We start from the raw sequence: 27,185 nt of genomic DNA, 5'->3' as shown, positions 1-27,185 counted from the left end.
AGTGGAAAATATATCTACTGTGTTTTGTGTGTGGGTGAGACTGCAGTATTTAACAGCATATGTGCACACAAACCATAATCAAAAAGTGCTAATCCATTCCCCTCAGCCACACGCATTCCCTACGTCCTGCCATGTTCCTGGTGTAATTATAGAAGATTTGCCTTCAGATTCCCACTGGAATACAACTTTGATGTCCCCCCCTCCCTCCTTCTCCACTGGATGTCTGCAGGAGATTTTTCCACCTGCCCAACTAAGGTTATCTAAATTTAATGAGTTTTCCCTCCGACTTTGGCACATGACAAAGCATTTGGCTCACCTCGCTGAGGGTCCAACACCTCCAGAGGGTTAATGTTTCACTCCATAATTGCACTGCGGTTTCCGCAGGTATGCCGCTCCAGGTTGACATGAGATCTCTCAAGCCTCCGGGTCAGTTGTCGCACACACAAGCTGTGAAAAATGACCTCTGGAGGTGATGGAGCGTTCCCTTCACTCCCAGAACAGGTTCTCAGAATAAGGCGGATGATAAATCAGAGTTAATGAACAATTCTCCAGAGGTTTGACTTAAACAGACACATGGAACAGAGTGTTATTAAAGCATCAATGAGAAAAAATTGTATCTGTCTTAATTGTGGCAGTAATTTTTGTTTCAAAACTTAGAAGTTCTTTAGTTTAAATTCACCAGTCAGATTCAGTGGCAGCAAAGATTCTGTTCTCATCTCTGTTTAAATTTCTGACTATATAAAAATAAATAAATTGTTTTATGAATAAACTGAGAAATTTTTAGATCAGGTTTCAATTGCAATGGCAGGAAAATCCAAACCCTAGTGGTGCTTGCAATAGTTTTAATAATCAATTTTTTTTGGCTTTCTTTTAATATTTTGAAGAATTTATTATACAGTACTACAGTGCAGTAGACTACTTTACTCAAATATGCTTTTAAATATACTCAAATGGTAGTTTTAAACAAAAGTACCCATAGTCACACACAGAGATTATCATACAAAGAAGCTATGATGTTCAGCACCAACTTATTAGAATCTTAAAGAAATACTATTTCAGTGCAACTGTGGCTCGAATATTACTGCATTTTATGCTTGTCTTAATATAAACGTGTCCCGATTAAATAATAATAAAAAAAACATAAACATTGAAAATTGTCCATCTGTGTTTGGTGGGAAAAACCGGGATTGTTGTTTTCAAGGAACAATAATCTTGGTTATGTATTTTTTGAAAAATAACTAATTATAGTGCAGACTTCCTAAAAGTAAACAAGCAGATAAAGGATTCAAATTGCTTAGCCAGCTGTTTATGACCATCTTTTGTTAACATTAGCACTGTGGACGTACAAATGAGCAGAAATCTTGCTTGGAGTGCAAATGGGATGACGATTTTCTTTCCCCAATGGTCTTGGAGCACTCTCAGGCCATAGCGCCCTGGGTGAGGAGACATTTTGCCCATATAAAAAAAAAACCCGCTGCAAATAATAGGACAGAGAAAAATATCAAACCCAACTAAAGAAAAATGACAGCCTCTCAAGATTTCACGTTGTCTTTGCCCTTTTCAAAATATAGACATGCACTTTATCACCAAGTTTCTTTTTTTGGGAATACCTGACAGCTTTGTCCATACAAAATATTACAGGAAAAATCTTGAAGTTACTGTTTTTTTTTTCTTTTGCTTTCATTCAAAGCAGCTGTTTATCCCACTTGTAATGAAATTGAGTAACATTTAAACTTTATAAACCTGTTATAACTTCCTTACCTCAGATCACAGTGTTAGCACAACCAGGAAATTGTTATGTCTAGTTTACTGATGTGTCCTGGTTTTATGGTTGTTTCTAACTGGTTTCATATATGTCTCTTTTAGCTATCATGTATGTTATGGGAGCCCTGGGACCTGCTGCCGGCTACCTGCTGGGAGGGGTCCTAATCGGCTTCTACGTCGACCCCAAAACTGTGGTGAACATTGACCAGAATGACCCTCGCTTCGTTGGCAACTGGTAAACATGCACTTGCACCTCTATGCTATCTCCATCTCAATATTGACACACATACTATAATGCAAAATATTTCACCCTTTTGAATCCATCTTGTCTTTATTTTTTTTAAAGGTGGAGTGGCTTCCTCCTGTGTTCCATTGCCATGCTTCTTGTCATTTTCCCCATGTTTGCCTTCCCCAAAAAGCTGCCTCCACGCCACAAGAGAAAGAAGAAGAAAAAGATGAGTTCGTTGGGTGATGTGTCCAGTGATGATGATGTGAAGAAGGAAAAGTCTAGTAGCAAAGACCAAAATGTGTCCTCCTCTATGGGATTTGGAAAAGACATCAAAGGTGAGGGAGGGATGATTTTACCTTGAGGTTTTTGAGTGCTGGAAGAATCTTGCAGAGTTTAGCTAAAAAACAATAACTCATTTGTAGCAGAGCTCCTATCAGAGCTCTGCTACAAATGTCCAGTCTAACTAGGCTTCATTTTTTTTTCAGAGGACAATTAATGACGTTATCGGTCTCAATAGTTGGTAGAGAGAGAACTCAAGACTGAAATTGTAGTTGAAGGTGATTCTAAAAAAAAATTTAATTATCCACAGGGGAGGAATAGAGATGCATGCTGTATCTTTCAGATTTTTTTATAACAAGAAAACCATTCATCATTTTCCTTCCACCTCCCAATTGTACATTACACTATTCCATCACATAAAATCCCAATGAAATACATTGAAGTATGTAATAGTTTTGACATCTAAGTGCCGTAAAATGAACTGTGAGATGTTGATATGCGAACAGGCTTTAATCCAATCAATGTTGAGGCTTAGACATCTTCTCCAATAATGGAAGCTTTATTGAGATCTCCTGTAAATATCATATTGATGGATGTGCAGCGGTGGTAAACATTGGATTTTGTTGGAAACGTAGAACTTTTTAATGTCCTCGCTGAGCCAGGAAACACCCGGTTTTCCCCGGATGAACTTCGTCCTGCTGTAGTGTTTCCCAGATTCCCTCCTGTCTCTTTTTTTTTTTGCTCTTGTTCTGTTTTGCTTTTAAATGAGCTCCCAGGGGACATCACACTCTGCACTGCATAGGCTTTGGTGTAGCTCAGCTGAAATACACCGCTGGTGTTTGCCATCACTCACTCCAATTCTGTGCAAACTCAAACATGTACTTAGCATGGTTGCTCACTCTCAAATTAATGCCTATGTGCACAGCTGGGGCAGTCAAAACAGGGCTTTGTCTTGGTGATGCATCCAGCGCAGGCCAGGAATGAGCTGCAGTTCTGCCGGATCGCTGCTCCCTCAGCTGCGGTTTTATTTGTCTCAGCAGGATGTTTGGGACTGCTGTGCAAACTGGGGCCAGTTTCGCAGACTCAGGAGCTTCGCTGCGTAGATCCCGAATGTATTTTAGTACAGTACGTGTCCTTCTGTCGAGGTGTGCTTGTTTGTCTGTTGCACAAATTCAGCGTTTTATATGAAAGGTATGCTGCACCCCCTTTTTTTCTTTGCCCTTCACATCACAAGCAAACACTGAAAAAAATGCTAACGCTCAATGTTTTCCCATAATGCACATCGGAGGGACAAAATTTGGATCGTGGAATGTTCCAGACCTTGATCCATTGCTATGAGAAAGCAATTTTCCCCTGAAAGATTGGGAGGCATTGCAAAAATGGCTACTGACACAGTGTATCATATTTACGTTTCACTAAGTGATTAGCTATGTCACAGATTTGTTCAGGAATGCACATACACAGATTTCAGCTGGTATCTTGGCCCACTCCACTATTTGTTGTGTGACTTGCTTCAGTACGAAAACTCATATTCAAGATCAAATTGATATTTGCTGCTGAATGTTTCAAAGGAATAAGAGTTCATCTTGAAGCTAAACGAACTGTCGCATATTTACGGCCTAATAAGCAAAGTTGTTGGGCTTCAATAAATCAATCAATCAATGTTTATTCACAGAGCACTTTACACACCCAAAGGGACCAAAGTGTTGCACAAGGTTATAAAATAAAACGTAGCCAATAAGACACAAATGCCTACAATAAGTCAGTTAAGAGACAGAAAAATAAATCATTAATGATAAGGATGACTTGTCTTCATAAAAATAGCAGGAATCTCTGGGTTCCTGTCACCCTCTGTTTGTGTTGTTGCAGAGTCTAACCCTAACCCTCGGCAACTCAACAATCTATTAATGGCTTTTAATTTTTAATGACAAAAATTGTTATGAACGTTGTAATTAGCTTTTCTTCGTTTGGGAGAATTTATCTTAATGGTCTTTCTTTTTACAGTTGCTATGAAGATCACCTGTTTTATTTCCGCCTCTTAGTGGAACCATGCAATATGGCTCCCAATGTTTCTCCTGTTTGAATATACTACTTTTAGTTTTGCATAACCTGGATATAATTTCTGTTTGGTGCCAACAGGGCTGTGTGTGTCCCATGTGACCCCATGTGTTCAGAATAAATTGTTTTGAGCAAGGTCATAAATTAAAATTAAGATTGCCATCTTTTAATTTAGTCAGCTTCATCCATGACCTAGTCTCCATGCATCAAAATTGGATTTTATCCTCCACCTCCTCTACCATAAAGCAAATTTAAGTCAGCACTTTGGTGATGCTGATAATTGCAATTTTTTATCTAAATTTCTAAATGAGTTTTGCAACTATGCTGTGACTGAGTCTTATTCTGTAAAATTATTATTTAAGCATTGTATCATAAACTTCTCAAAATGTTAATGGAAAACACAAAGGCATAAAAAAACAGTAGGAAGATTAGTGAAAATATTGAAATTAAAAGCCAGTGAGAGCTTAAAGCTGTTTTTATTACTCAAGGCGTGATTGAAAGACAGCAGGAGGCTGTTTGTAATAAGTATCACAATGTGGTGTTTAACAGCAGGGTAAAAAGAGCATTCACAAGAAAGGTTGACTGTTTGTTATAGTAATAATATGCAATAATGGCTGCTTAAAGTTGCATTAGAAACCACCGATTCAGATAGAAAATCTCACAGAGTGAGCAATCAAACAAAAGTCAACAAAAAAACGATTTGCCATCTAATGCAAGCAAGTGATCTGTCTGATTGAGGAACAGCTGCTGTGGACCCCAGCAGGACGAGGCCATCTGTCCCCAACTCCAGACAGGATTACGTCCTGGCTCACAGGAATGACATAATTAGCATCACTATTTTATTCTTACCTTTGATCTGGGATCACGGACGCATGGTTCTAATATTCTCCCCGCCCACCATGAGTCCTGCTGAATTAGAGCTGGGCTGGTTAAATCCCAAATCAAGGCATCATGTCATGCTGTTCAACTGGTCAGCTTTCCTAACAACCTTTAATGAAAGACATTTAATCCGCCTCTCATTTTGTGACTTTTTTTCCCCTAGCTGGCTTTGTTGCTTTTAATGTGACCGATTCATGACTTAATCTTCAAGTTGTTTTTTCTACACAGAAATCATTGGGAATTTATGAGTTCAAGTCCTGTTTATCCTTCTGTAGTCATCCATGAAAGAAGGTGCTTATTTAATTTAATGAGACATGGCTGAATACGTCTTTTGAATGAGAGAAAAAGCACAAGTTGTTTCAAAAACTTTTATGTGTTAATACTTCTCTGTTATTTCAGTAAGTTTTGATTGTACAAGTGTTGTTTAAGTAGTAAACTTAGTGTTTTTCCCCCCCATATTTGTAACCTTTCCAGCATTTTGCTTATCAAGTTATTTTTAATGGTTTTGGGGAAAACTTGCTGAATGGGCTTAATTGCAGTCTGACACTAACAATGCAGTCTTTCTTGCATATCACCTCCAGACCTTCCCAGAGCCGCTCTGAGGATCCTCAGCAACATGACGTTTCTGTTCGTCAGCCTGTCCTACACCGCTGAGTGTGCCATCGTCACGGCCTTCATCACCTTCATTCCCAAATTTATCGAGTCACAGTTTGGCATTCCTGCCTCCAAAGCCAGTATCTACACAGGTATGCTAGCTTGCCATTCCAGTTGTTTTTTGTTTTTGTGTTTTTTACTGTGAGATCTTATTAGAATATATCAAAAAGTTAAGACCACACTCCATGTTTTGCTCTGCTTTCAGTTTTGTACACCATCCGTTATGTGGTGTGGAGAAGAACAGAAACTGGTGTAATCCCCCAGCCGAGCTGGCATTGCTAACATGCAACTTATCTAGCAGGATTATTACAGTAGGCAACGATTGGAAACATAATTATAGCTTAAAAGCAGAAACAGTTAGTTGCTGTGTTTGTGTGTATCCAGTCACACAGTGTATGGTGGTTGACATATGGCTTCTTTAACAAACATAAGAGAAATACACACAATACCTCATTCCATCTGACTGTTGCCAGGATACGCAGGGTAAGGGCAATTGGGTGGTGCAGTTGCCATGGCTACCCAAATGCTGCCAAGCTGCTTGAATGTGATGATGGTTGGAGATGAGGAGACAGAAGAGGGCACTTCTGCTGATGGGTGTCCTGTGCTTCCGTTGTGTCCCAGGTGTAAAAACTCTCTGATGATGGAAATTGGTTTTTAATGCTTTTAAACAAATTTTTATTTGACCTTTATTTATACTGGTTGCCTCATAGAGATTCAAGATCTCATTTACAAGAGAGACCTGTTGTGATAAAACAAACCAAAAATATTACAAACACAGCAACAATACTAATAATTAAGAATTTTGACTCAATTAAATTAGCTAATAAAATATGAGCTAAAAACAAGAGCATGTTTCACAAGATGATTTCTCATATCGTTAGCAAGGTTTGGGTTTGATGTCATTTTGTCAAATCTGAATCAGTGTTACTGTAGTGTATTATCCAAATTTAAGTTTGACATTTTGAGAGTTGAAAGTCAAATATCATCAGGGCTTAATATGTTTCATTGTTTATGAACTGAAAAACAAAAATGTTGTCTTGTTATGATGTTTGATCTGATGTTATGTTGGTGCCATTTTGTCACAAATCAGCCTCCAGATTGTTATGGTTATAGGAGTCCAGATTTAATTAATTAAATCAACCAACCAAAAATTGCATTCCAATATAAGACTCTGTAAGGACAGAACAAATAAGCAGTGTAAGCAGTTACCTTTACATTTTTTAAAAATATATTGCATTAAAAAGTTTAACCAAACAGATGTTATATCAGCCTCTAGCATGAAAGCTGGATGAGATTTCTCTATAAGCTTTTGGTCATCAGTTATATTTTGTTGGGTGATGCGGAATTCAAAGATGAGGTCGGAAAACAAATATTTTCTTATCGTCGTCCCTCAGCCCTGCTTTTTGCCGTAAAAAGAAGGGATCTGTGCTCTGACTTAGAAGTTATAGAAACGGGGTCTCATAAATCTGAAAAATGGGACATCAAGCAAAATTGAAAAATACAATCCAACACCAAATCCATCAAAACTGAATACTATTGAGTTCACTAAATTACCTCCTTGCTGAGTCTGTCGTTCCCGTTTGACGAGCGTCGTTGCAGTGTGGCCACATTTCCCCCTTATGGATATATTTTCTTTCAGCACTTCTTGTCACGCAGATTTGTTTCAGAACATCAAACAAATTTTGATAACAGACAAAGACAAGCTGAGGGGACACAAAAATGAGTTTTCAAATGCTGTTTTCATTCAACCAACCTGGCCTTATGGAAAACACTATTTGCTTCTAATGTTAAATCATGGAAAGTATTTTTCACGGGACTGTAGCTACAGTAAGTAGATCTGTAGCCTGCATAACATTTTCACCTCAGCTGCTGTATATCTGTAATGCAATCTCTTGCACACATTTGCACACAAAAAAAGGTTCTGTCCCTTTAATGTCAGCCAATCTTTTAATCCAGATACGATGGTTAAGTTGCACATGCAGTATGTAATACCACATTGCACAGCTTGTGTGCGCGTGTGTGTAGTCTTTGCAGTGTGAAATGTATAATCTTGCAGAAAACAGATGGTTTTAGCACAGAAACATGCACTTAAATGATGATAAGCCACTGCAATCTGTTGGCTGACTGTCACTGAGCGTGCTCTGTCTTTGTCTCTTGTCCTAGCACACACTGATACAAGGAGGAAGCAGATGACATTTCTTTGTACTTTTATAATGACTATTTTGATATTCTCTCTGAGAGCCGCTCTCTTCCTCCTCTTCTTACTGACCCAGTCTTTGTCTCCCCGCTGTGAAAGCCTTTCGGCCTCAAATCAGGGATGCTGCCATGCCTGGAAATTCTGTATGATGACACTTATTGCTCCCTACATCTCCCTAGTAGTATTTTGTTTTCTCATGCTGTCAGTGTGCCTGGCTCTAACGGATTTGACGCACGTGTCACGTCCTGAAATGACTCGCTGACGGCCTGCAGTGTTCCAGTAATGCTGCTTCTGGTCATTCATAGCTTAATAGAGGCTGACATTTCTGAATCCAGCACACATTCAGCAACAAAACACCACTGTTTTTTTGTTTTTTTTTATAGACTTGAAAAGCTCACATTGTATTCCTAGGAGTGCATCCTAATTAAAGCGTTGTTAATAACAAGCACTTATGTGGCTGTGCTTCACAGTAATTATTCCGGTGCTAACACATCCGGTGCTAACCCTTCCTACCATCTCACGGGTTATGTCCGCTCTCTGTCGTCTGGCAGGTTTGATCATCGTGCCCAGCGCCGGTGTGGGCATCGTCCTCGGGGGCTACATCATCAAGAAGCTGAAGCTCGGCGCGAGGGAGTCGGCAAAGCTGGCCATGATCTGTAGCGGAGTGTCCCTGCTCTGCTTTTCGACGCTTTTCATCGTCGGCTGTGAGAGCATCAATCTAGGAGGCATCAACATCCCCTACACAACTGGGTGAGAAAACATTCATGATTCCTAAAACTAGTGGCCATCTGCATTGCCTTGCAGAAAAAAGCCTTCATAGCCCTTTCAGTTTTTTTATATTTTGTGTACCTCCTTGTTCAAAGAAATATCTGCCATGAAGTTTTGTATTTTGTATTTAATAATGAAGTTGAAGAACAAAGAATTTTTGAAGTCTGATATTTCTGCCTGAAAAATAGGCAGACACCTTGGGAAAAGTTTGATGGGGTATCAACGCTTTAGCAGTATGCTGTATGTTCACACCTAAACACGCAGTAAAGGTGCACTTGCTGCAGCACAATCAGGGTTCATAGCTTCAGATTCTGTGTGAAATAAACAGTGTGAATCATGTTATCAGAGTGATGAATCAGAAGCCGGTGTGGGCTTGTGATGCTGCCACCATTCCATCATCCTCATGCGTTATGGCATTGTGTTGCAGTGTGATGGAATAATTAGCAACACTTGCATCTGCTCTCGTGACCTGATGAATCACTTTGCCACCTCTATTTCTGAAAGCGCTGTCGGCGGCGGAGCTTATGGGCAGCCTTGCGACGTGCCAGACCCCGTAGCCGACGGAAACATGGGGCCACCTTTCACCTGCTGACCTTGAAATAATATTAAATTTTTACTGTAAATACAGATGTACTCTCATCTGATTTTAACCATATTAAAATTCATTTTCTGGACCTTTATCAGTCGCTTCCCATACTAATCTAATCATACTAAGCAAGGGGCAAGTTAAGAGAGACATATGGAGCTTGTGGTGAGATAAAACATGCAGAGATCTTGCATTATCTTTGCATGTTTGAGTGAATAATTTACGTTCTTATAGTTTCTAAACATTTGATTTCTGAAATATTTAAAGGAGATTCTGAAGCTTTCAAAAGGTGCTGATACCAATATTTTCGAGAAAGAAAGCTCCAGTCTGCACGAGAAGCAGTTTGTTACAGAAGCATGGCTAAGTCAGCCAAGCCTCTGTGAAATTCTCCCCTTTATTAAAAGTAAGTTATTCAAAGAGACTTTAATAACCTTTGTGTCTGTTCAAATCCCATAACTGATAAGTTAATAAGGTTGCTGTTTCTTGTGTGAGCTCGTGTTTACAGAGGGCCCACAGAGCTGTCAGAGTGCCTCATTATTCACAGCGCTGGTCAGTAGTCGTGAGCAGCACAGATGGGAGGAATATTTCAGCAAACTTCCTAGTCCAGACATGACTCTGCTTCACCAACAGGCTGATGAAAAATGACAGGGCCAGCAGGCATGTAAGGCTACATAATGTTCTTAAGCAGTTGTTTTCACTGAGCTGTATAGTGTTCACCGTGGTGGGACATGATTATGTATTTGAATTACACTTTATTAAAAACTGCAGCAGACTAAATCTCTGTTTATGAGACATTTGGTGCAGGTAGACCCGTTCCTGCTCGATGAAGTCTTTTCTCTCTTCACTGATAAAGACGGCCGCTCTCGTGGTTTCCTGTTGTGTGTATAAAAACTTTCTAACAAGTGTTTTTAATTTTCTTACATATTATCTGGATCAGTTTTGGTTAACCATAGTACTTTTTTACTTGATTAGTTTAAGCAGTTTGTAGATAATTACTTTTGCTCAACTACATAGTAAGTTGTTACATGTGTGATATTTTTTTAAAATTATTTTCTTTCTTTTTTTGCAAGATGCTCTTCACAATACTGTCTATTGTGTTAATCCAAGGAACTGGCTTCTCATCTCTAAATGTACATTTGTAAATTATTACAGTAATATAATTACTTTTTTGTTACTTTTTCACTTTATTGCTTTTATGTTTTCCGGCTATGAAATGTTTACGTTTTCTTTTGCTTAGGTGATATTTTATATATATATACTTTTACATTTTTGCTAATTTGTTTAGTTGATTCAAGAAATGTGTTACAGTTAATTAAGACATTTTTATTTTCTTTTCGAGATTTTAAGTGTTGTTTTTTTTGGTTAGTTACATTTTATTGTAGTCACATAATTAATTTGTAACCTTTTTTTATTACTTTTGTTAAATACTTATCACGGTGTCTCATTTTAAGATGCTTTATTAGTTAATATTTAGGCTGATTCTACATAATTAGATTTTTTAAAACTATTTATATACTTAAATGAATTATTAGATACGTGCATGTTTCTCTGCTCCTTTGAGAATTGACAAAAGATTGTGCAATTGTTTTTGTAGCAAAGCACCTTTCTCTGAAATGCTGTCAATGATTCTAATATTGTGAATGTCTTTATGTTAGCATAATATAAAAGGCCAGAAGTATTGACATTTTATGTAATGAGTTTAGAAATGTTTGTGATTTCAGTTTTTTGATTCATTTTTTCCGTCAGCGGTTGTGTTTGTAGGATCTGTCCTGGCCTGTTCCGCATTGCTCAGTAGGAAGCTTACCAGAGAAAACCCAATCCTCGCTTCACTGCGTCTGGTTTAGACTAAACCAACGTCCTGCTTTAGAGACACTGTTCCCACACTGTCCAGCGAGCTGGACAATACATGTCGCATCCTCCACCCCTCCCCTCTGCTCTTCAACCATGTAACAAGCTTGGAAAGGGGGGATTTGGATTATTTGCTAATCCTGCATGCTCAATGACATACTCAAAAGGGTTTGACACAGCGACTTAGCTAAAATACGTCCAGCCTTCCTGTTCTCTGTTGAAAATCTTATTCTCTCTCACTCTCTTCATCATCCACGCTGAAGAGTGTTGTTGTCAGCCTCTCCTTTTGGAGCTTAGTTTAGGTTAAAGAAATAGTCGCCCAATTATCTTCAGGGTTTTGGTTCTCAGTGAACTGACCAACCAGAAAATGGGACAGTAAAATGTCCTGTGTGCTAAAATACAAGTATGAACCTGTATCTAAGCATGTGCCAGCCATGTTTTGCGGAGGAGGAATACCATTAATGTTTTCTAATGATCAGTCTTGATTTGTCCTTGTTTTTGTTTGTCTCATTTCAGTCCAACCCTGACCATGACCCACAGGAACCTGACAGGCAGCTGCAATGTTAACTGCGGCTGCAGGATCCATGAGTACGCTCCGGTCTGCGGCTCTGACGGCATCACCTACTTCAACCCCTGCCTGGCTGGATGCAGCACCGTGGGCAATGACAGCACTGGGGTGAGACCTTCCTATCTTTACATTCCTTTTTGAACTCTTGTGACTTTACATAATGTCTAATAAAAAGTGATGTTTATTCTGCACCATTCTGTATTGTAACCCTTAATATTTTAGTCCTCATTATAAAAGTCTGGATCCCATTTTGTGACCACAGATCAGGAACTACACGGACTGCGGCTGCGTTCAGAGCCGCCAGGTCATCACTCCGTCCTCCGGCGGCCAGGTCAACCAGCTCCAGCTGGTCATCGTCAAGACGTACCTGAACGAGAACGGTTACGCCGTGTCGGGGAAGTGCGACCGGACCTGCAACACACTCATCCCGTTCCTCATCTTCCTCTTCATTGTCACGCTCATCACGGCGTGCGCCCAGCCCTCAGCCATCATTGTAACCCTCAGGTGCGATGCCGTCTCTGGCGACAGTCGTTTTGCTGTCTTCCTGTCTTCACGTCTGCCTCCTGTATTTCCTGCAGGTCTGTTGATGAACAGGAAAGGCCTTTTGCTCTCGGGATGCAGTTTGTTTTGCTCCGGACTCTCGGTATGTACACAATGCTTCCTGTTATACATTAACTTTAAGGAAAAATTAAAAGTGCTTTGCAATAGTACACTCCCAATGTGTCTTTTAGGGAAATCGATTAAAATAATTAGGCTGAAAACAACCCACTGAGCTTCTGTACAGGAGGTAGTAAAAATCATTATGCAGCATAATTTTATTCTATAGTCGGTTTGACAGCCTGCAGTGTTGGAGAGCAGGAATGCAGCTCCGTACCAAACCTCTGTGACCCTTTGCGCTGTTAGATGTAGACAAGCCCTCAGGGCGAGGGAGTTCTGCTGCAGCATGTCTCTGATCAGCTTTGTATCGCCATGTGAACATAAAGCTGCCACATCATGTCTCATAAACTTCTGCACAATATGAACACTGGTGACCGGAGGGGGATTTTGATTTCTGTGATCATACCTGTGCGCACACGTCACAACTACATTCCCGCTCAGCTGCCACCTTGTGGTTTCCCTGGCCTCGTTTCATTTAAAGTGGATCGACAGGTGAAAAGGGAGAAACGTTTGGTTGTGCTATTGTTACCAGTTATGGTTTGATTTAACTATTTAATTAAATCAAAGGATTTTGATTTATGTGATCATACGCTGCATTGCTGCAGGAACAGAATATAATTTTGGAAACTGAGCTTTTAAAAGTCATAATCTATGGCTGTGAAGGTTTTTTTTTTCTATGCCTTTCATACATTTTATTAATAATAATAATTAACTTATTAATGTAGTTAACAGTAATGTATTCTGGCACGAAATCCTTAGAAGATTACTTTATTTTTTCATCGACCTGTGCCAGTCAGTTATTTACCTAAATATTAAAGTGATGTGACAAATTACAACAACATCAATTCACAAAAACCTTTAGATAAATACAACCTTTGAGTATAAAAAATGTTGAACAAAATCAGTTTTTGAGGTTGAAGCGTACAGAGAGGGATCTGCAATTATTCAGCTTTGCAAAATCCGGATCATTCTTTTTTTTCTGCTTCAGCTCACCACACAGCTTTTCTGCAGGATTTAGGTCTGAGATTGCCACCAGAAAAGCTTAATTTCATTTGATGAACCACATCTGTGTTGATTTGGCCATATGTAGTAAATCATTTCCCAACTGTAAGACCCATTCTATTGGCAAAATCCACCAGATTTTCTTTAAAATCACCTGGTATTTTAAAGAGGAACTTTTCCAAATATTTGTCCTTTGCCTCAAAACAAACCCACCTGGAGTGTTTGCTGCCAAAAAGCTCAATGTTCATCTTACTTAATACTGCATAAGCCGCTGGTAAATATTTTGTAACTTAGGCACTGTTAAACAGTAATTTGATTATAATTACGCTCTAAATGTAGACATAATTATGCAGTAGTACACTGTACTACTAGTGGGTGCTAACTTACTTGGTAATTAATTGCATAAGCCTTTGGTACATATTGGGTAGTTTATACTGTTTAGCAATAATTTGTTGGTAATTGCGCTCTAAAATTGGTTTTAATTACATAGTAAAACACTGTAACTTACTAGGTACTTACTTGATAATTACATTTTAAATTTGGGACTGTAAAAGAAAGGGATACCAAAAAATGTTTCAGACTAAAGTTAAATTTTAATTAATTTGTGGTATGAAACTTTCAACAACTCAAGTCTCTCTCCTTCCTCAGCCTATATCCCCACGCCCATCTACTTTGGCGCCGTTATCGACACCACCTGCATGCTGTGGCAGCAGGACTGCGGCGTACACGGCTCCTGCTGGGAGTACGACGTTACCTCATTCCGCTTTGTGTACTTCGGCCTGGCTGCCAGCCTCAAGTTTGTCGGCTTCGTCTTCATCTTCCTCACCTGGTACTCGATCAAGCACAAGGAGGCGCAGGCCGAGCGCTGGCGCCAACACCTGCCTCCTCTGGGCACGGTCAGTGAGCTCGTGTGCCACGCCGGCGGCCGGAAGAGCCACGCCCGCACGCGCTCCTGCCCCGTGTTCATCCCGCCCCGGCCCGACGTGCCGGTGGCGATGCTGCTCGACCGCGGCCATAGCAGCCTGAGCTGCCCTGGCAACGGCCTCAAAGCAATACCTCCTCCCGTCTCGCTGCCGCACCACCACAGAGGCTCCGCCCACGTCTGATTGAGGGGGCGAGGGGCTTGTTCGTCGTGACATGTGCCTTCCTGTTTTGTTGTTTCTGCACAACACGGCGTCTGCTTTACACAGGACCGACAAGTGCGCCCACCGTACCTAAAGGGCTGGTCATCAATTCATGAGAGAAACTGAGCATATCATCAGCTGCAGCCACACTGGATAGACAATGTAAGAACATTAAACTGGTGCTACTGTTAACAGACAGGGCATTATAACCTCTGTACGGCAGAAGAGTCATCAACACTGCGTCTAAAGCACAACAGACACTGTACTATGCAAAAATCGACATACTGCTCCTTTCCTCTCAATCCTTCACCACACACACCATGTGGTTTTTGTTTTTTTTTCCAGTTTCTTCGAGATTTGAGCCTCTGTCTTGTCATGGTGGCTCACACATCTTCAGATATGACAGAATTAGATTTTGTATTTTTGTTCACAAGTTTCTCAGATTATTTCAGTTTCGTTTTCTCTTAACAGTGCCTCTCAGGCCGTCACGGCCAGTCCAGTAAGCAGGTCTGGCTGTCAGGGTTAATGTTAGCCTCAGAAGAATCCAAGATCGCCTTCACCAACTTAACCATGTAGCTTAAAGCAGAAAAGCACCAATAGAACATCACTAAATTATACTATCCAAGCAAAAATAACTAAACTACTCAATAGATTTCTCACAATGTGCTGAAGCTACTGTAAATCCTAAATATGTGAATGCAGGTTTGGAAAAAGTGTCATATTTGGCCTTGTATTTATAAAAGCTCCTCCATTCCAGCGGCCATCAGATGTACATAGTTGTTATTTAGCTGTCTAGACTTTTAAAGATTTATTGCAGCAGAGCATGACTCAAACCATCCGGAGAGGGAGTCAATCTTCTGTTGTTTGGTGCCATCTAGTGGACAAAACCATTTCTTGTGAGGAGCCTGTGAATGTCGACGGTTTCAGATCTTTTGTGTTTGAGAAATCATGGTTCCAAAGAGTTGTTAAATTAAACATTTCTCTAAAGTGAACTGTCCAGTTTTGCTAAACTTTTATTTGAAGACCACTAGGTGATCAGTTGTTTTATTTGCAGGAAAAGTATTTTTTTTATGTTTATCTGATTCTGCTAGTTTACTTCTAGCTACCGAACATTATAGGGTTATAAATATAAACTTTGTTGTTGTGCTTTATTTAATCAAGCAACACAAAGGAATACATAATTGTGAAGTGAAAGAAAAATAGGTTTTCTTTTTGTTTCTTCTACATATATTTTCAGACCTCTTTACTCAGATAACCCAAAATAAAAAGAGCTCAATCCATTGCCTCCAAAAACCATAAAAGTAAATCGTCTACATAACAGTGAAAAGCAAGCTCATCTGTGAAGAGATTTGTTCGGAAACATTAGTGAACTGTTATTTGATGGATCATCCTAAACAGTAGAATAAGAACGGGCGATAATTTTTACCTTTGTTTTTTTTTCCTGAAATGCATATATTATTTTCCTTATGTTTTGCAACAATTTGTTCCTTTGTGTTGGTTTGTTACATAAAATTCAAATAAAATACATTAACCCCACACGGGTCTGAAAAGGAATAACTTTAAAACTCAGTTCATGATCCATTTAACTATCTAGTTTATTTGTCCTTAAAACTAGAAAAAAAGCAAAGAGGCAGCAGCGATTCTATTTTGGGTCTATCCAGTCAATCCAAAAAGTTAATATTACTTGGAAAGTCAGACTTAATTTTGCTTTAAAAATTTTTTTTACATAATTTTTCTAAATATGTTTTGTTCTCTGAAACAAATTGAGTATTTGTCTGGAGCAAATTACCTGGTTGAAGGCTTATGTTTGTATTATTGTGGCTCAATTTTTGAAGGTATCCATACATGGTCATTGTGTAAATAATGGAAGCAAACAATATCTATTATAGAGCTCATTTATAGCTAGAAATGTATCAATGGACTGATCCATGACTGTACTTCAAAGTTAGACAAAGCCAAAAAAACTAAACTGTAATCAAAAAACAACAAAAAAAACCCACAACTATTAGCTCAGTTTTATAGCCATCAGTGATCAGAAAAGACTGTCCCATCTCTGTCCCACCTCTGTCAGGAGAGATTTTCCACTCTTCTGTCCTCATCCAAATTTGACCTCATTTAATTTATTTTTCTCCCAGAGTAAAGTAAGATCTGATTGTGCAGTAGAAACAGAGTTCACCAGATTTCAGCAACGAAGAAGAGCAGAACATCCTGCAGTGATGGCAACACGTTTGCACTGATGTCTGACATCCACATACCACCTTGAACTTCAGTGTGCTGCTCTCTGTACAAACTTCTGGACTACCTGCACAACAGGGCTTCATGCCGACCCTGGAGTTTGGCTTTAATGCATCGTCTCCCTCTTCAGCGTTTGGACCGCAGGTTGATTTTTATTTTGTTTTTTTTCTGGACAAAAACCTGAAGCTGTATTCTGAAAGTTGCTCTTGGCTCCTCAGCAGCAGAAATATAATTGATGTTTGTGAACGCTTGGTTTACAAATACCTTCAATACTTGATTATAGTCATTAAACCTGAAAACAAAAACATCAGTTTGTGTGGAGTTATTGCAACATGCAGTTGATAGGAAAATGAGGCAGAGCTTCAAGTTAACAGTTTATTTCAGCAACAGCATCATGGCTTTCCTGAAACCACAGTTGGTCGTCAAGAAGGCAGAATGAGACTTTTTGTGGAATAAGATTAAAGCTAAATACATCTCTGACATTATTCAACTGGTTGACCATTGCTTTAGATCAAAATATACTGTCATATAAAAAGAGCTCAGTTTAAAAAAAAATAGCACAGTTTAAATGTTCCCATTTGCACACCACCTCAACATGCATCATCCCTGGTGAAGATGCGTAAAAAGAATTTGTTTTTTTTTATTATTGCAGTTGCATAATTTTACATAGAAAAAAAAAAGTTGAAAAACCTAACCTTTAATTTGAGTCCATCTATCCAATGTGAAAAAATTAAAAGTAATGAAATTCTACAAAGTGATTTTTTAAATTTACAGATACGAATTTTTAAACTTTTCTTAAAGATATGGCATAACAACCGTTTCACTAAGCCACAAATTAAGAAAATATTCCAAATAAAGAATTGTAAGTCAGGCAATTGCTCGAAAAAAAAGAACTTCTCGGTCTTTGTCATACTAAGAGCTACAATTTAGAAATATGGAAAAATAATAGAAACGTGACAATGAAGGCTTGCTGAGACAAGATGGTCTAATAATAAAGGTAAAAAAATCCAAAGCTCAGGATGAAAACCATAACAAACTTGATCTCTTAGATTCCTTCATAACAACCATGAGAGGCATCTTTTAGATCCCTTTTTTAAGAAGCGTACCAGGAAGAAACATTTTCTGAATAATCATTACAAACAGACACATATTTTCCCAAATGTAACTATGATTTCAACAACTGGCACTGTGTGATTTGTGTGTGACGAGACTATGACCGATTTTTTCAACAAGGTTTGTTGAGGTTTGTCATCGTTTGCACATGGAGGATAAATATGTGGAAGAGCACGACCACTGTTAAACCTGCAGCATCACAGATCCTATACTGTGTTTGTTTTTCCTAAAAGGTCCTGGTAACCTAATTAGAGGGCACAGCATTGTGGGGAAATCTGTGGCATTTTAAATATAAATTTATGGGCTTCTGACAAAAAGAGGATCATCAAGGGGTGTTAAATTAATAGATAATACCCAGATAGTTAAATGTTAGATTTTTCTAATGTTTGATTATGCTACTGCAATTGAATAATATATTTTAAAGTTTGCTTAGTTTTTTTAAAACCGTTCACACCGGGGTGCCTGTAAATGTGGGGAGTGCTATAACTCTGGATGATCAGAGACCTTGGTCATCCTCCACAGTAGTAATTATTTAGTGACATCAGAAACGGCAGCGTTTTGCTGTTTTTGTCTGTACATTTGACTGTGACTGATTAACTGGCGCTACATAACAGTCTAAAATAAATGCTTTCATGATTGTCCGATCTAAATTACTGATACATTGAAGGAAAATGCTAACAAATCCACACTCCGCCTTTTGTTTCTGTTGTCCAATTTCGTTGTAATTTATGAGCTCTGAGGTTGTAATGGAAACACATTTGTGTGTTGATGCGGTGAAGTTCTCCGAGGGTCCTGTGATTGGGCAGAAGACCACAGAGTGCCTGTGTAATCACCTATTCAGCTGCTGAGATGATTTCACCACCCACTGTTTCTATAGAACATTAAATATTCATAAACAATATTCAGCCTCTTTATGGAAATGATCATCTTTAATAGCAACTGCAGTTTGGCTGCATTAAGGCTTTTATATATTTATATATATACTTTTTTTTTTATACACGCATTTATTAGTAACAGTGTTACCTAATAAATGTTGGCACCAGTAAAAAAAAATAACTTTATGACTTGTCATATAAATCTGACTTGACTGTTCGTCCTGCACAGATCATCTTCTAACTAGTGTCTGTAGCGGATCTCCGGCAGGTTTACTGGGCCACCCATCTGCCTCAGAGGGTCTTCATGGAGGGCTCAGTCACCGAGCCGCTTCCCCCGTAGTCCAAGCTCAGGGGCAGTGGGGCCTGGGGTGGGGCTTTTAGGACCACCCCGACAGTCTGAGTGCTGCTAGTCTGTGTGGGGGAGGTGATGGCTGGGCTTTTTGTGGTGATGCTCTGCACTTTTGGCCTCAGAGTCTGCGGGGAAAGAGGGAGATAGCCTTGAGCCTGGAAAATGTCCTCCTCGTCTTCAGGGTCCAGGCTGGAGCCCGGGACCTGCTGGTTGGGGTCTAACTGGGCACGCAGGCTGTTGTGCGTGCGCATGAGGCCATCGTGTCGAGCCTCCATCTCAGTCGGCCCGTTCCCGCTAAATATTTCGTCCTCCAGCTCCTCCAGCTGCCGCGCCCACACGTCGCTAGGGATGACCTTGGGTCTGTGCGGACTTGACTGTGACAAAACGGACTCCTTGAGTCCGTTCTCAAGGCTATCAGGAAGGTCGTTTACAACAGATCCCAGTTTCTGTTCTGGCTTTGAAGGTGCTGGTGGCTTTCTGCTGGGATCGGGGGTGGCGAGTCGAGTCTCTGAAGCCAAGACCGGCCAGACGTCACTGGCGGAGGCCGGCTCGTCTCCGCTGGCCTCCTCGAGGCTTCCACCCCCGGCCCCAGAGCCCAGCTCTGGCAGGGTGGAGTCGTCGAGCTTTTGAGTTCGGTTGAATGGGTTTAAAACACGTCGCAGTGCAAACATTTTATCAACATCCTTCTGGAAATTGGCCCAGTTGTCTGGGCTGGGTCTGTAGTCAGGCCTACATTCATACAGGCTTTCGTTTATGCTATACAAATCCTCCAATTCCTGCCAGTTCACCTCCTCATCTGTCAGGTTGGGCAGCTTAACCCTGTCGTCCTTCCCATACTGGCTGTGTGCTGCCGAAACAGAAAAGAAAAAGGAAGATTTTTAGGGGTTCGGAGTAGAAATGAGGAGTCGCGATGCTTCGAGTTCATTCAGACAGCATGCAGTCATGCCCGGCTTCTGGTTCTGACTACAGCAGCAGAGGCAGAGGGTTTGTGGCACCAAGCAACAAGCTCACTTCAAAGCAGCACAGGATCAAGATGCCACACACACACTGAGCTCAAGCCACAAACAAGGAAAGCATTCTGCTCTTTTAAGGAATCCAAAGAGACATTTAATAATTCATCACAGACTAAGACTCTAAAGCCCCGCAGTAAATAGAGTGCTTCATGAAAAATGCACAACTCCAACTCATTCAGTTTTTCATGCTACAACCAAAAAAAAAAAGGCTTTTTTGGGGATTTGATGTGGCAGATCACACAAAGCACCACATTTGTGGCATGCAAGGAAAATGTTAAATGGTTTTCAATAGTTATTACAAATAAAAACCTTTAGAGTCCCTGTGTAAGAAAAACCCTAAACACACAGAACAAATCAGAGATACAGTGGAGGTTTTGGATCAAAACATAATCATGAGTTAAAATGGCCCCATCAGAGTAAATACTTACTCAAATACACATCATGTTTGTTTATTTTTATTTGAGAAAATGGCAAAAAAAAACAACAAAAAAAAAACATTTTATCTACTTACTTCTCCTGTATATGCATCTTTGTTCAAGTCTGCCACATAAAATCCCAATAAAACACATTGAAGTTTGAGGTTGTAAAATGAGAGAAAGTGACAAAGTCCAAGAGGCATGAATACCTTTTGCAAATGCAGGGCAATGAATATTATGGCATATTAAAGACAGGCCTGCATTAAAGTGAGACACAAAGCAAAGATACCTGGAATAAAATAACCCGTGAAATTGAAAACAGGAAAATAAGCTGCTGAATGGCATGTTCCGAAAAAAAAAGAGACAAAGTAAAAATATAAAGCCAGGAAATGGAAAAAAAGACAAAAGAAATTTGCTGCAAAAGCACACAATAGCTGCAAATAGATATGTGAAAAAGGAAAATCAGTATCAGTGCCCCTTAGGATTGGCATCTCTGTTTAAGTGGCTTTCCCGTATAGTGCAGGATGAGATGGTTGGACATAAACTGAGGGACTCACGGAAAGGAAAGGCTCGGCCTCCTCTTTGACCACTTTCGATGCTGCTGTCGCCTGGTAAGCAGGTGTCAGAGGGGTCACAATGCAAGAAAGTTTCAATTCTACATCTGGCATATGGCTATGAGTGAACATGAATTACTGCTGGTTTGGTTGTGATGTTCCTGGAGATGCACTGAGCAGAATTGTATGTCCGATTTCCCGGCTCCTGTTTTATAAAGCTTTCACCATGCTGTTGGTCATGATTTTCTTGCCAAATCGGATTTCTCTTAAAGTTTGAAATAAGAGCAACATTCAAAAATGTATATGAGAGATCACAATTTGTATTAGGATCAGGGATGACAGAGGTTGCTACAAAACAGGGCATTAGGCTTAACCCTAACCAAACTCTCTAACCCCAACACCCTAACCCTGTCATTTCTAAACATATGAAATAGGATTACAAACTTTATATTTTACACTGGATTTAGCATTTTCTTTTAGGAATATGCATAATTAGCATAGTCATCCTTGCAGAAACTGCAGTCTGTGTCAGTATTTTCTATAGAAAGGAGATTCTGACATAAACTAAGATTTCCAGATGGCTGTCAACATGTCAAAAATTTCCATTAATTTGAAAGGTGACTTGTAGCATTACAAACCAGATTTGACAAAATTATGAATATTATTTAATTAGAACCAAAATCTTTCAATATTATTGATTAGTAAGTTGATTGTACACCTTACATTGAAAAAAGTATTGTCTCGTTTGCCTTAACACATAAAGCTGTAATAACTGCGTCATATATTGAATTTCACTCTTCTGAGAAGGCTTTCTATGAAGTGCAGGATTGTGTATGAGAATGTTTGAGCATCCTTCTAGAAGTGCCTTTGTGAGATCAGACACTGATGTTTGACAATAAGACCTGCATCCTATTCTCTGCTCCAATTCATCCCAAAGTTGTACTATTGGTTTGAGTTCAGGACTCTGTCCAGCTATTCCAGTCTCGTCCATGTCCTTATGTACCTTGTTGTGACATCAAGTTGAAACATGGAAAGTACCGTTTCCACACTGGTCCCAGAACAAAATGTCTTCATATGTTAAGGCATTAAGAGACCTTTGTTTCTAAGAAGATCTCTATGAACTGCTCTAATCTAGTTTGTCTGAAGTTTACAGCTATTCACCTTGCAGAATGTTGACTACCTCTGCACCTCAGCATTCGTTGATTTTGATTTTCTTTTTTTAACTCTTATTTATACAGGCTGTCTCATTAAAACCCAAGGTCTCAATTTCATGAGAGACCGTTAATGTCAGATGGCCTTGTCCTTTGGGGCTCGGCTACCACTATTCCCATGACCTCCCACTTATTGCACAGGTGGCATCCAATTTCGGTACCAGGCTAGAATTCACCAATCTCCCAAGAGTGATTTATTTTGTAAAAGCAGTCCAACCTGCATACACCTGTGACCATGGCAGTTTCTGTAGCAGCTTGATTTAATGAAGAGGATAGGAGAGCAGATGTTTTGAATGGAAGAGAAAGAGCAAGTTATTCAGCAATAAACAGGGTCTTGTGTGCTCCCTCTCTCAGCCTGAATGGACCATAGACATATCATGGAAAAGATACAACTATGAGCCTTCTTCGCTTTCAATAGTCTTCTTCGTTCAGAAGAGTATTCTGAACGAAGAGTCTTCATTCGTTCAGAAGACTCAACATAGAAGAGTCTTCTGAACTTGACTTAGTACAGTTTACGTCGGGTCCATTTGGTGTTTGGAAGTTGACTAAATTTTGTCTGGGAAATCAAATCGAAAATTGTCCGTTTCTGCTTCGATCATTTCTCAGTGCATCTCTAGATTTTACACCTGCAAAGAATGGGATGATGTTTTGCTTATGTGGCTACAGGTGGTATTACATGAAATGTTAGAGGAATAGTTTCACACTTTGGGCCCGACTTTCTGGTGATGAAAAGTCCATCCTCTTTGTGTAAGACAAAGAGAAAAGTTGCATTAATCCTCCCAAAGTGTCAACCTGTTCTTAACTCTTAATGTAACGATGTGTGACTAGATGACTTGGTGACATGCACTCTACAGCTTTGGATTTTTATTTTCATATGGTCATGCTATGCTGTGAAAAAAAAACAACTGTATTTTATACATGGAAGGAAATGTGTAAAAATACGGGGCAGAGATGATCTTGCAAGTTCCAAGTGGCTGCACTTATTTGCAGCAAATGAAAGTGAAGAAAGTCTGTGTGCAGAGGGAGGAAAAAAAATTAAGTTCTGTTGAGATTTGTTAGCATGTTCCCAGCATGCAGCCACGGATGAAACATCAGCACCCCATGGATGGATGTATTAGTGGGAATGAGGCAAATTCGACCCATGCAGATGTTAAAGGGGGGGGAAAAAAGCCACTGAAGAGGAACAAAACTTGTTGGGTACCTGTGTGGCTCATAGCTTCCTCCATCTTTACCTCCTGATTGGAAAAAAATAACAGCAATCGATTGTTAATGCCTTGATTCAAAGGGATGTAGGAGGGAAACAAATCAGTCACACTGAGGCTTTCTTCATGCACCGCTGCTAAATGCTATAGAGAAACGCAAACACTGGAAAATTAAGGAGAGAAAGAGAATTGGATATGAAAGAAGGAAAACATGGAAGGAAGATAGAAATTGATTTAGGATAAACTTGATTTGAAGGGTGGAGAATGAAACAATTTTCTTCTTTTAGATAAAATACAGAAGAGTGAGTTTTCTACATTAATTTACTCTTGCAACCAAGTTTTAATCACCTATTTCATGTGCAAAAAACATCCGCAGATGTGTAGAATAGTTACTTTACCAGTCACTTTCCTGGTTAACAGAAGAGGCGTTTGATTCTAGGAATGGCAGGCAGTTGAAGTAAGAGCCCTCAAGATATTTGCGCCACGTGTAGTCATGCTTTTCACGAGTCCGCCATGCCAGTAGTGAAATGAGTTTTTGGAGCACAGCTTGGCTGCGCTGTGCCTGCATTTCGCAGCTGCTAGTTACAGATGAGAAGGTTTTACCCTCAGGTCATAAACATCACAGGCAGTTCGTGCCACACACAAACACTGCAGGTTTACGTCATTGTGACATTACGTAGTAGCCACCTCCACCACTAAGCCGTCAGTTACGCCAATGACAGTTTTCTTATACACTCAGAGTCAGGAAAAGAAGAAGACAGCCAGAGTGGACAACTGTAACACAACTTTAGACTACTGACAGGCTATAACTTCATATCCTCGAGGGAACCCCCCCCCCCAGAAAAACCAGCAGGAAAACTCCAGAGCTGAAAAAGAAGTCAAGAGTGTATGTGTGTAATAGGGACTTAAATATTAAAACAGAAATCTTTAAAAAAGAAAAAAAAATACCTTCACTTGTAACTTTACCTCCTGATAAGGAGTAGATTATTTTCAAACACATGCAACATGCATGGATGTGCAAACACACACCATCCAAACTAAAACAGATCCACAACACAAGAGGAAAACCTCTAAAAACAACCATCAACAAATGCAGCATTGCATAACAACTGCCAAACTAAATCTAAATCATATCTGTCATTACTGGTGAGGTAACAGCTACCAGTACAACCCCTTATTCAAAAGTCTGTATGCACCCAATGACAATGTGACATGAACCAAACAGACAGCAGTGTTCTTACCTGTATCCGAGCCTTTAGGTCGAGGATTACACTGCTTGTACCCTTGACAACTCCTCATCTCCATGAGCTGTGCGTGGAGTGAGTTCAGGACGTCCCGATCCACAGCGTAAACTGCGTTTGTCAGCTGCAAATACAATTTAAACATATAAAGATATTTACATGTTGTCTACAAGCCCATGTATGCTTTTTCTGGAACTTGTTAGAAAATGACCAGTCATAAATTCTCAAAACTTAATTGCCTTGAAATGTTAAAAACAGTAATGACAATGACCTGGTGTCTAGAGCTTCAGAATAATATAACTGTGTCAGGAAAGACAGGAACCTGCAAAGACGGTTCAGAAAAAGAGCTGACAATAACCAATTACGGGTGTCATGCACATCTTGTCAGTTTTATGTCTTGTGGTTCAATGGTAGTCAAGCTGATGCCTCAAAGGTGGATAACTTGGAGTTCATTATTGTATTTCTTTTCTACCTAAACTTTGTTCAACTTCAAACACCAAACTCTTGATATGGTTAAACTTTTCATCAGATGAGTTAATACTCTGAATAGCCACTTCCACATTGAAATTTTTCTTGCCATGTGATTTTTGTGATTCGGTGTTTTGCTTCCGTTTTTGATCAAAAATATTAGTGTGAAAATACTTGAGCTCTTGATTATTTCTAATTATCAGTCCTAATGAGAAGTAAATAAACTTTGTTAACTATTTTTCTCTGCGTTTAACTGCTTCAAAAAGCAAGGAATGTCTTCAGTTGTTTCCCTGGCACAAAAAGACATGATCAGACATACGGAACAAAAAAAACTGCTTCTCAACATGATGGACTGTGAACCGTTTCAAAAGTTAAACAGACTTTGTGGTAGATTTAGCCAAAAAAAAAAAAAAAAAAAGGTTAAAACAAGACGGTGATTGTGCAATACTATTTGAAAATTCTTTTGTAGTCACAACAGCAACAAACACAGAGTATGATGAATACAGACAGATCTTCACGCACCTGGTACGGGTCACTGTTGAGATCAAAGTATTCCAGGAAGCCGGTGGAAAACTCACAGAAGAGTGTGTTATGGGTCTCATTGATGGTTCTCAGGCACCAGTAGGTGTTGTTGTTGGAGCTGGTGCAAGCACAGAATGCACCCACTGCAAGGTAATTGACACCATCATAAATACCAGAGCATGCAAAAGGCCAGGTATGGAACGGGTTAAAGTCATACTTGTGGTTTTATACACATACATGTCCAGAAGGGAGCGGTCTGCCAGTGGTCGTTGTTATGTGTAAAGCAAGTGAGGCCTGGCAGGCTGCAGTCGTCCCCCTTCCTCTGCCGCTTCTTCTCCTTCCTTTCCTTCTTCCTGCGCCGGATCTCATTATACAGCTGGGTCTTCCCTTCGATGTCGTGTGTGGTCTCCCTGTTGAACAGCAACAAGACACGATTTTTTTAAAACCGTGACGCAATCGTGACTTTAGTGCCTTCCCTTCCCTGGTGCCAGTAACCACAGCGATGGGAGACGCAGAGGGGACTTCCAGAAGGCACCACACGTGCTGGGGTAGGACAGCCTGTTTACGCTTATGGTTAGGCACTCAGTTTGACCAGTTCTGCCCAGGATGACATCCTATCCACAGCCTTCTCATCCTCCCTCCCTCACACAAAACAGATACTGCTGGAAACAGCTGCTTTATATCGGCATAATCACAATCCCAGAGTTTCACGGTGGAAGTTGATCACTGTGTTTGATGGACGTTCTGATTTCTCCTCTGTTGAATCATTTAATTCTTCCATGCAACGCAATCACTTCCAGGCACACACACACACACACATAGCAATTCACAGCAAAAACATGTGCTTTGTCATTTAAACTCAATTCAGGAACCAAACTTTTAAACAACTTAATGGATGGCATGATGGTTCAGAAACTGGAGAGTCCCTAAAGGGCAACAAACATGAACACACACTGGGTGAAGTGATCTACAACCTGGTTAAGCAAGTTTGTTTCTGTTTCTTTAATAATCACCAAAACAATAACAGAAACTCACTTGAATGGATGGAGCTGATCATTCCTGCCCTTCAGTCTCTCTCCCTTGTTTCTGAGGCCTTTGTTAAAATAGCTGGATTTACAAGCAGAGGAAAAGAGTAACAATGGGAGTAAAAGAGCACTCACGTGGTAATAAACATGGCAACTACATGAATCCATCAATAACTTAGAGTTTTTACAGTAATATAATTAGATGAAGAATTACTTTAAAGTAATAAACATAAACGACAAACCTCTTTCCACAGTCACAATCTCCTGGTCGCGTCCTTTTCAGATGGCCTCTGACTTCTCGAAGGTTCTTAATTTTGTCTTGAAGGGCTTCAATCTGGGTGAGAAAAT

The 27,185-nt window shown here is 39.8% G+C and overlaps 2 protein-coding genes across 6 annotated transcripts in view; one reads left to right on the top strand and one right to left on the bottom strand.

The window, feature by feature from the left end:
- The window catches only part of slco5a1 (solute carrier organic anion transporter family member 5A1), a 36,856-nt gene extending 20,205 nt beyond the window's left edge, over positions 1 to 16,651 (top strand). Inside the window, exons 3-10 of the mRNA XM_028004791.1 lie at positions 1,867 to 1,999; positions 2,111 to 2,328; positions 5,791 to 5,955; positions 8,612 to 8,810; positions 11,779 to 11,938; positions 12,093 to 12,334; positions 12,409 to 12,473; positions 14,138 to 16,651. Coding sequence (XP_027860592.1) covers positions 1,867 to 1,999; positions 2,111 to 2,328; positions 5,791 to 5,955; positions 8,612 to 8,810; positions 11,779 to 11,938; positions 12,093 to 12,334; positions 12,409 to 12,473; positions 14,138 to 14,595 — 1,640 coding nt within the window. The 3' untranslated portion in view covers positions 14,596 to 16,651. The remainder of the gene's footprint in view (positions 1 to 1,866; positions 2,000 to 2,110; positions 2,329 to 5,790; positions 5,956 to 8,611; positions 8,811 to 11,778; positions 11,939 to 12,092; positions 12,335 to 12,408; positions 12,474 to 14,137) is intronic.
- Positions 16,652 to 17,209: 558 nt separating this feature from the next.
- Positions 17,210 to 27,185, bottom strand: part of sulf1 (sulfatase 1) — an 83,990-nt gene continuing 74,014 nt past the window's right edge. For 3 of the 5 annotated variants that reach the window (XM_028004786.1, XM_028004787.1, XM_028004785.1), the window contains 6 exons: positions 27,080 to 27,171; positions 26,848 to 26,919; positions 26,050 to 26,222; positions 25,813 to 25,955; positions 24,823 to 24,946; positions 17,210 to 20,032 (listed from right to left, as the gene is read on the bottom strand). In XM_028004786.1, the coding sequence (XP_027860587.1) occupies positions 19,128 to 20,032; positions 24,823 to 24,946; positions 25,813 to 25,955; positions 26,050 to 26,222; positions 26,848 to 26,919; positions 27,080 to 27,171 (1,509 nt within the window). In that variant the 3' untranslated portion in view covers positions 17,210 to 19,127. Of the gene's footprint in view, positions 20,033 to 21,171; positions 21,223 to 23,580; positions 23,615 to 24,822; positions 24,947 to 25,812; positions 25,956 to 26,049; positions 26,223 to 26,847; positions 26,920 to 27,079; positions 27,172 to 27,185 lie in introns of all 5 variants that reach the window. The other 2 variants (XM_028004788.1, XM_028004789.1) reach the window with 2 other exon arrangements.

The sequence above is a fragment of the Xiphophorus couchianus genome, chromosome 21, assembly GCF_001444195.1.
Source record: "Xiphophorus couchianus chromosome 21, X_couchianus-1.0, whole genome shotgun sequence".
Classification (NCBI taxonomy): Eukaryota; Metazoa; Chordata; class Actinopteri; order Cyprinodontiformes; family Poeciliidae; genus Xiphophorus; species Xiphophorus couchianus.
This window is presented reverse-complemented; position numbering and strand designations above follow the sequence as displayed.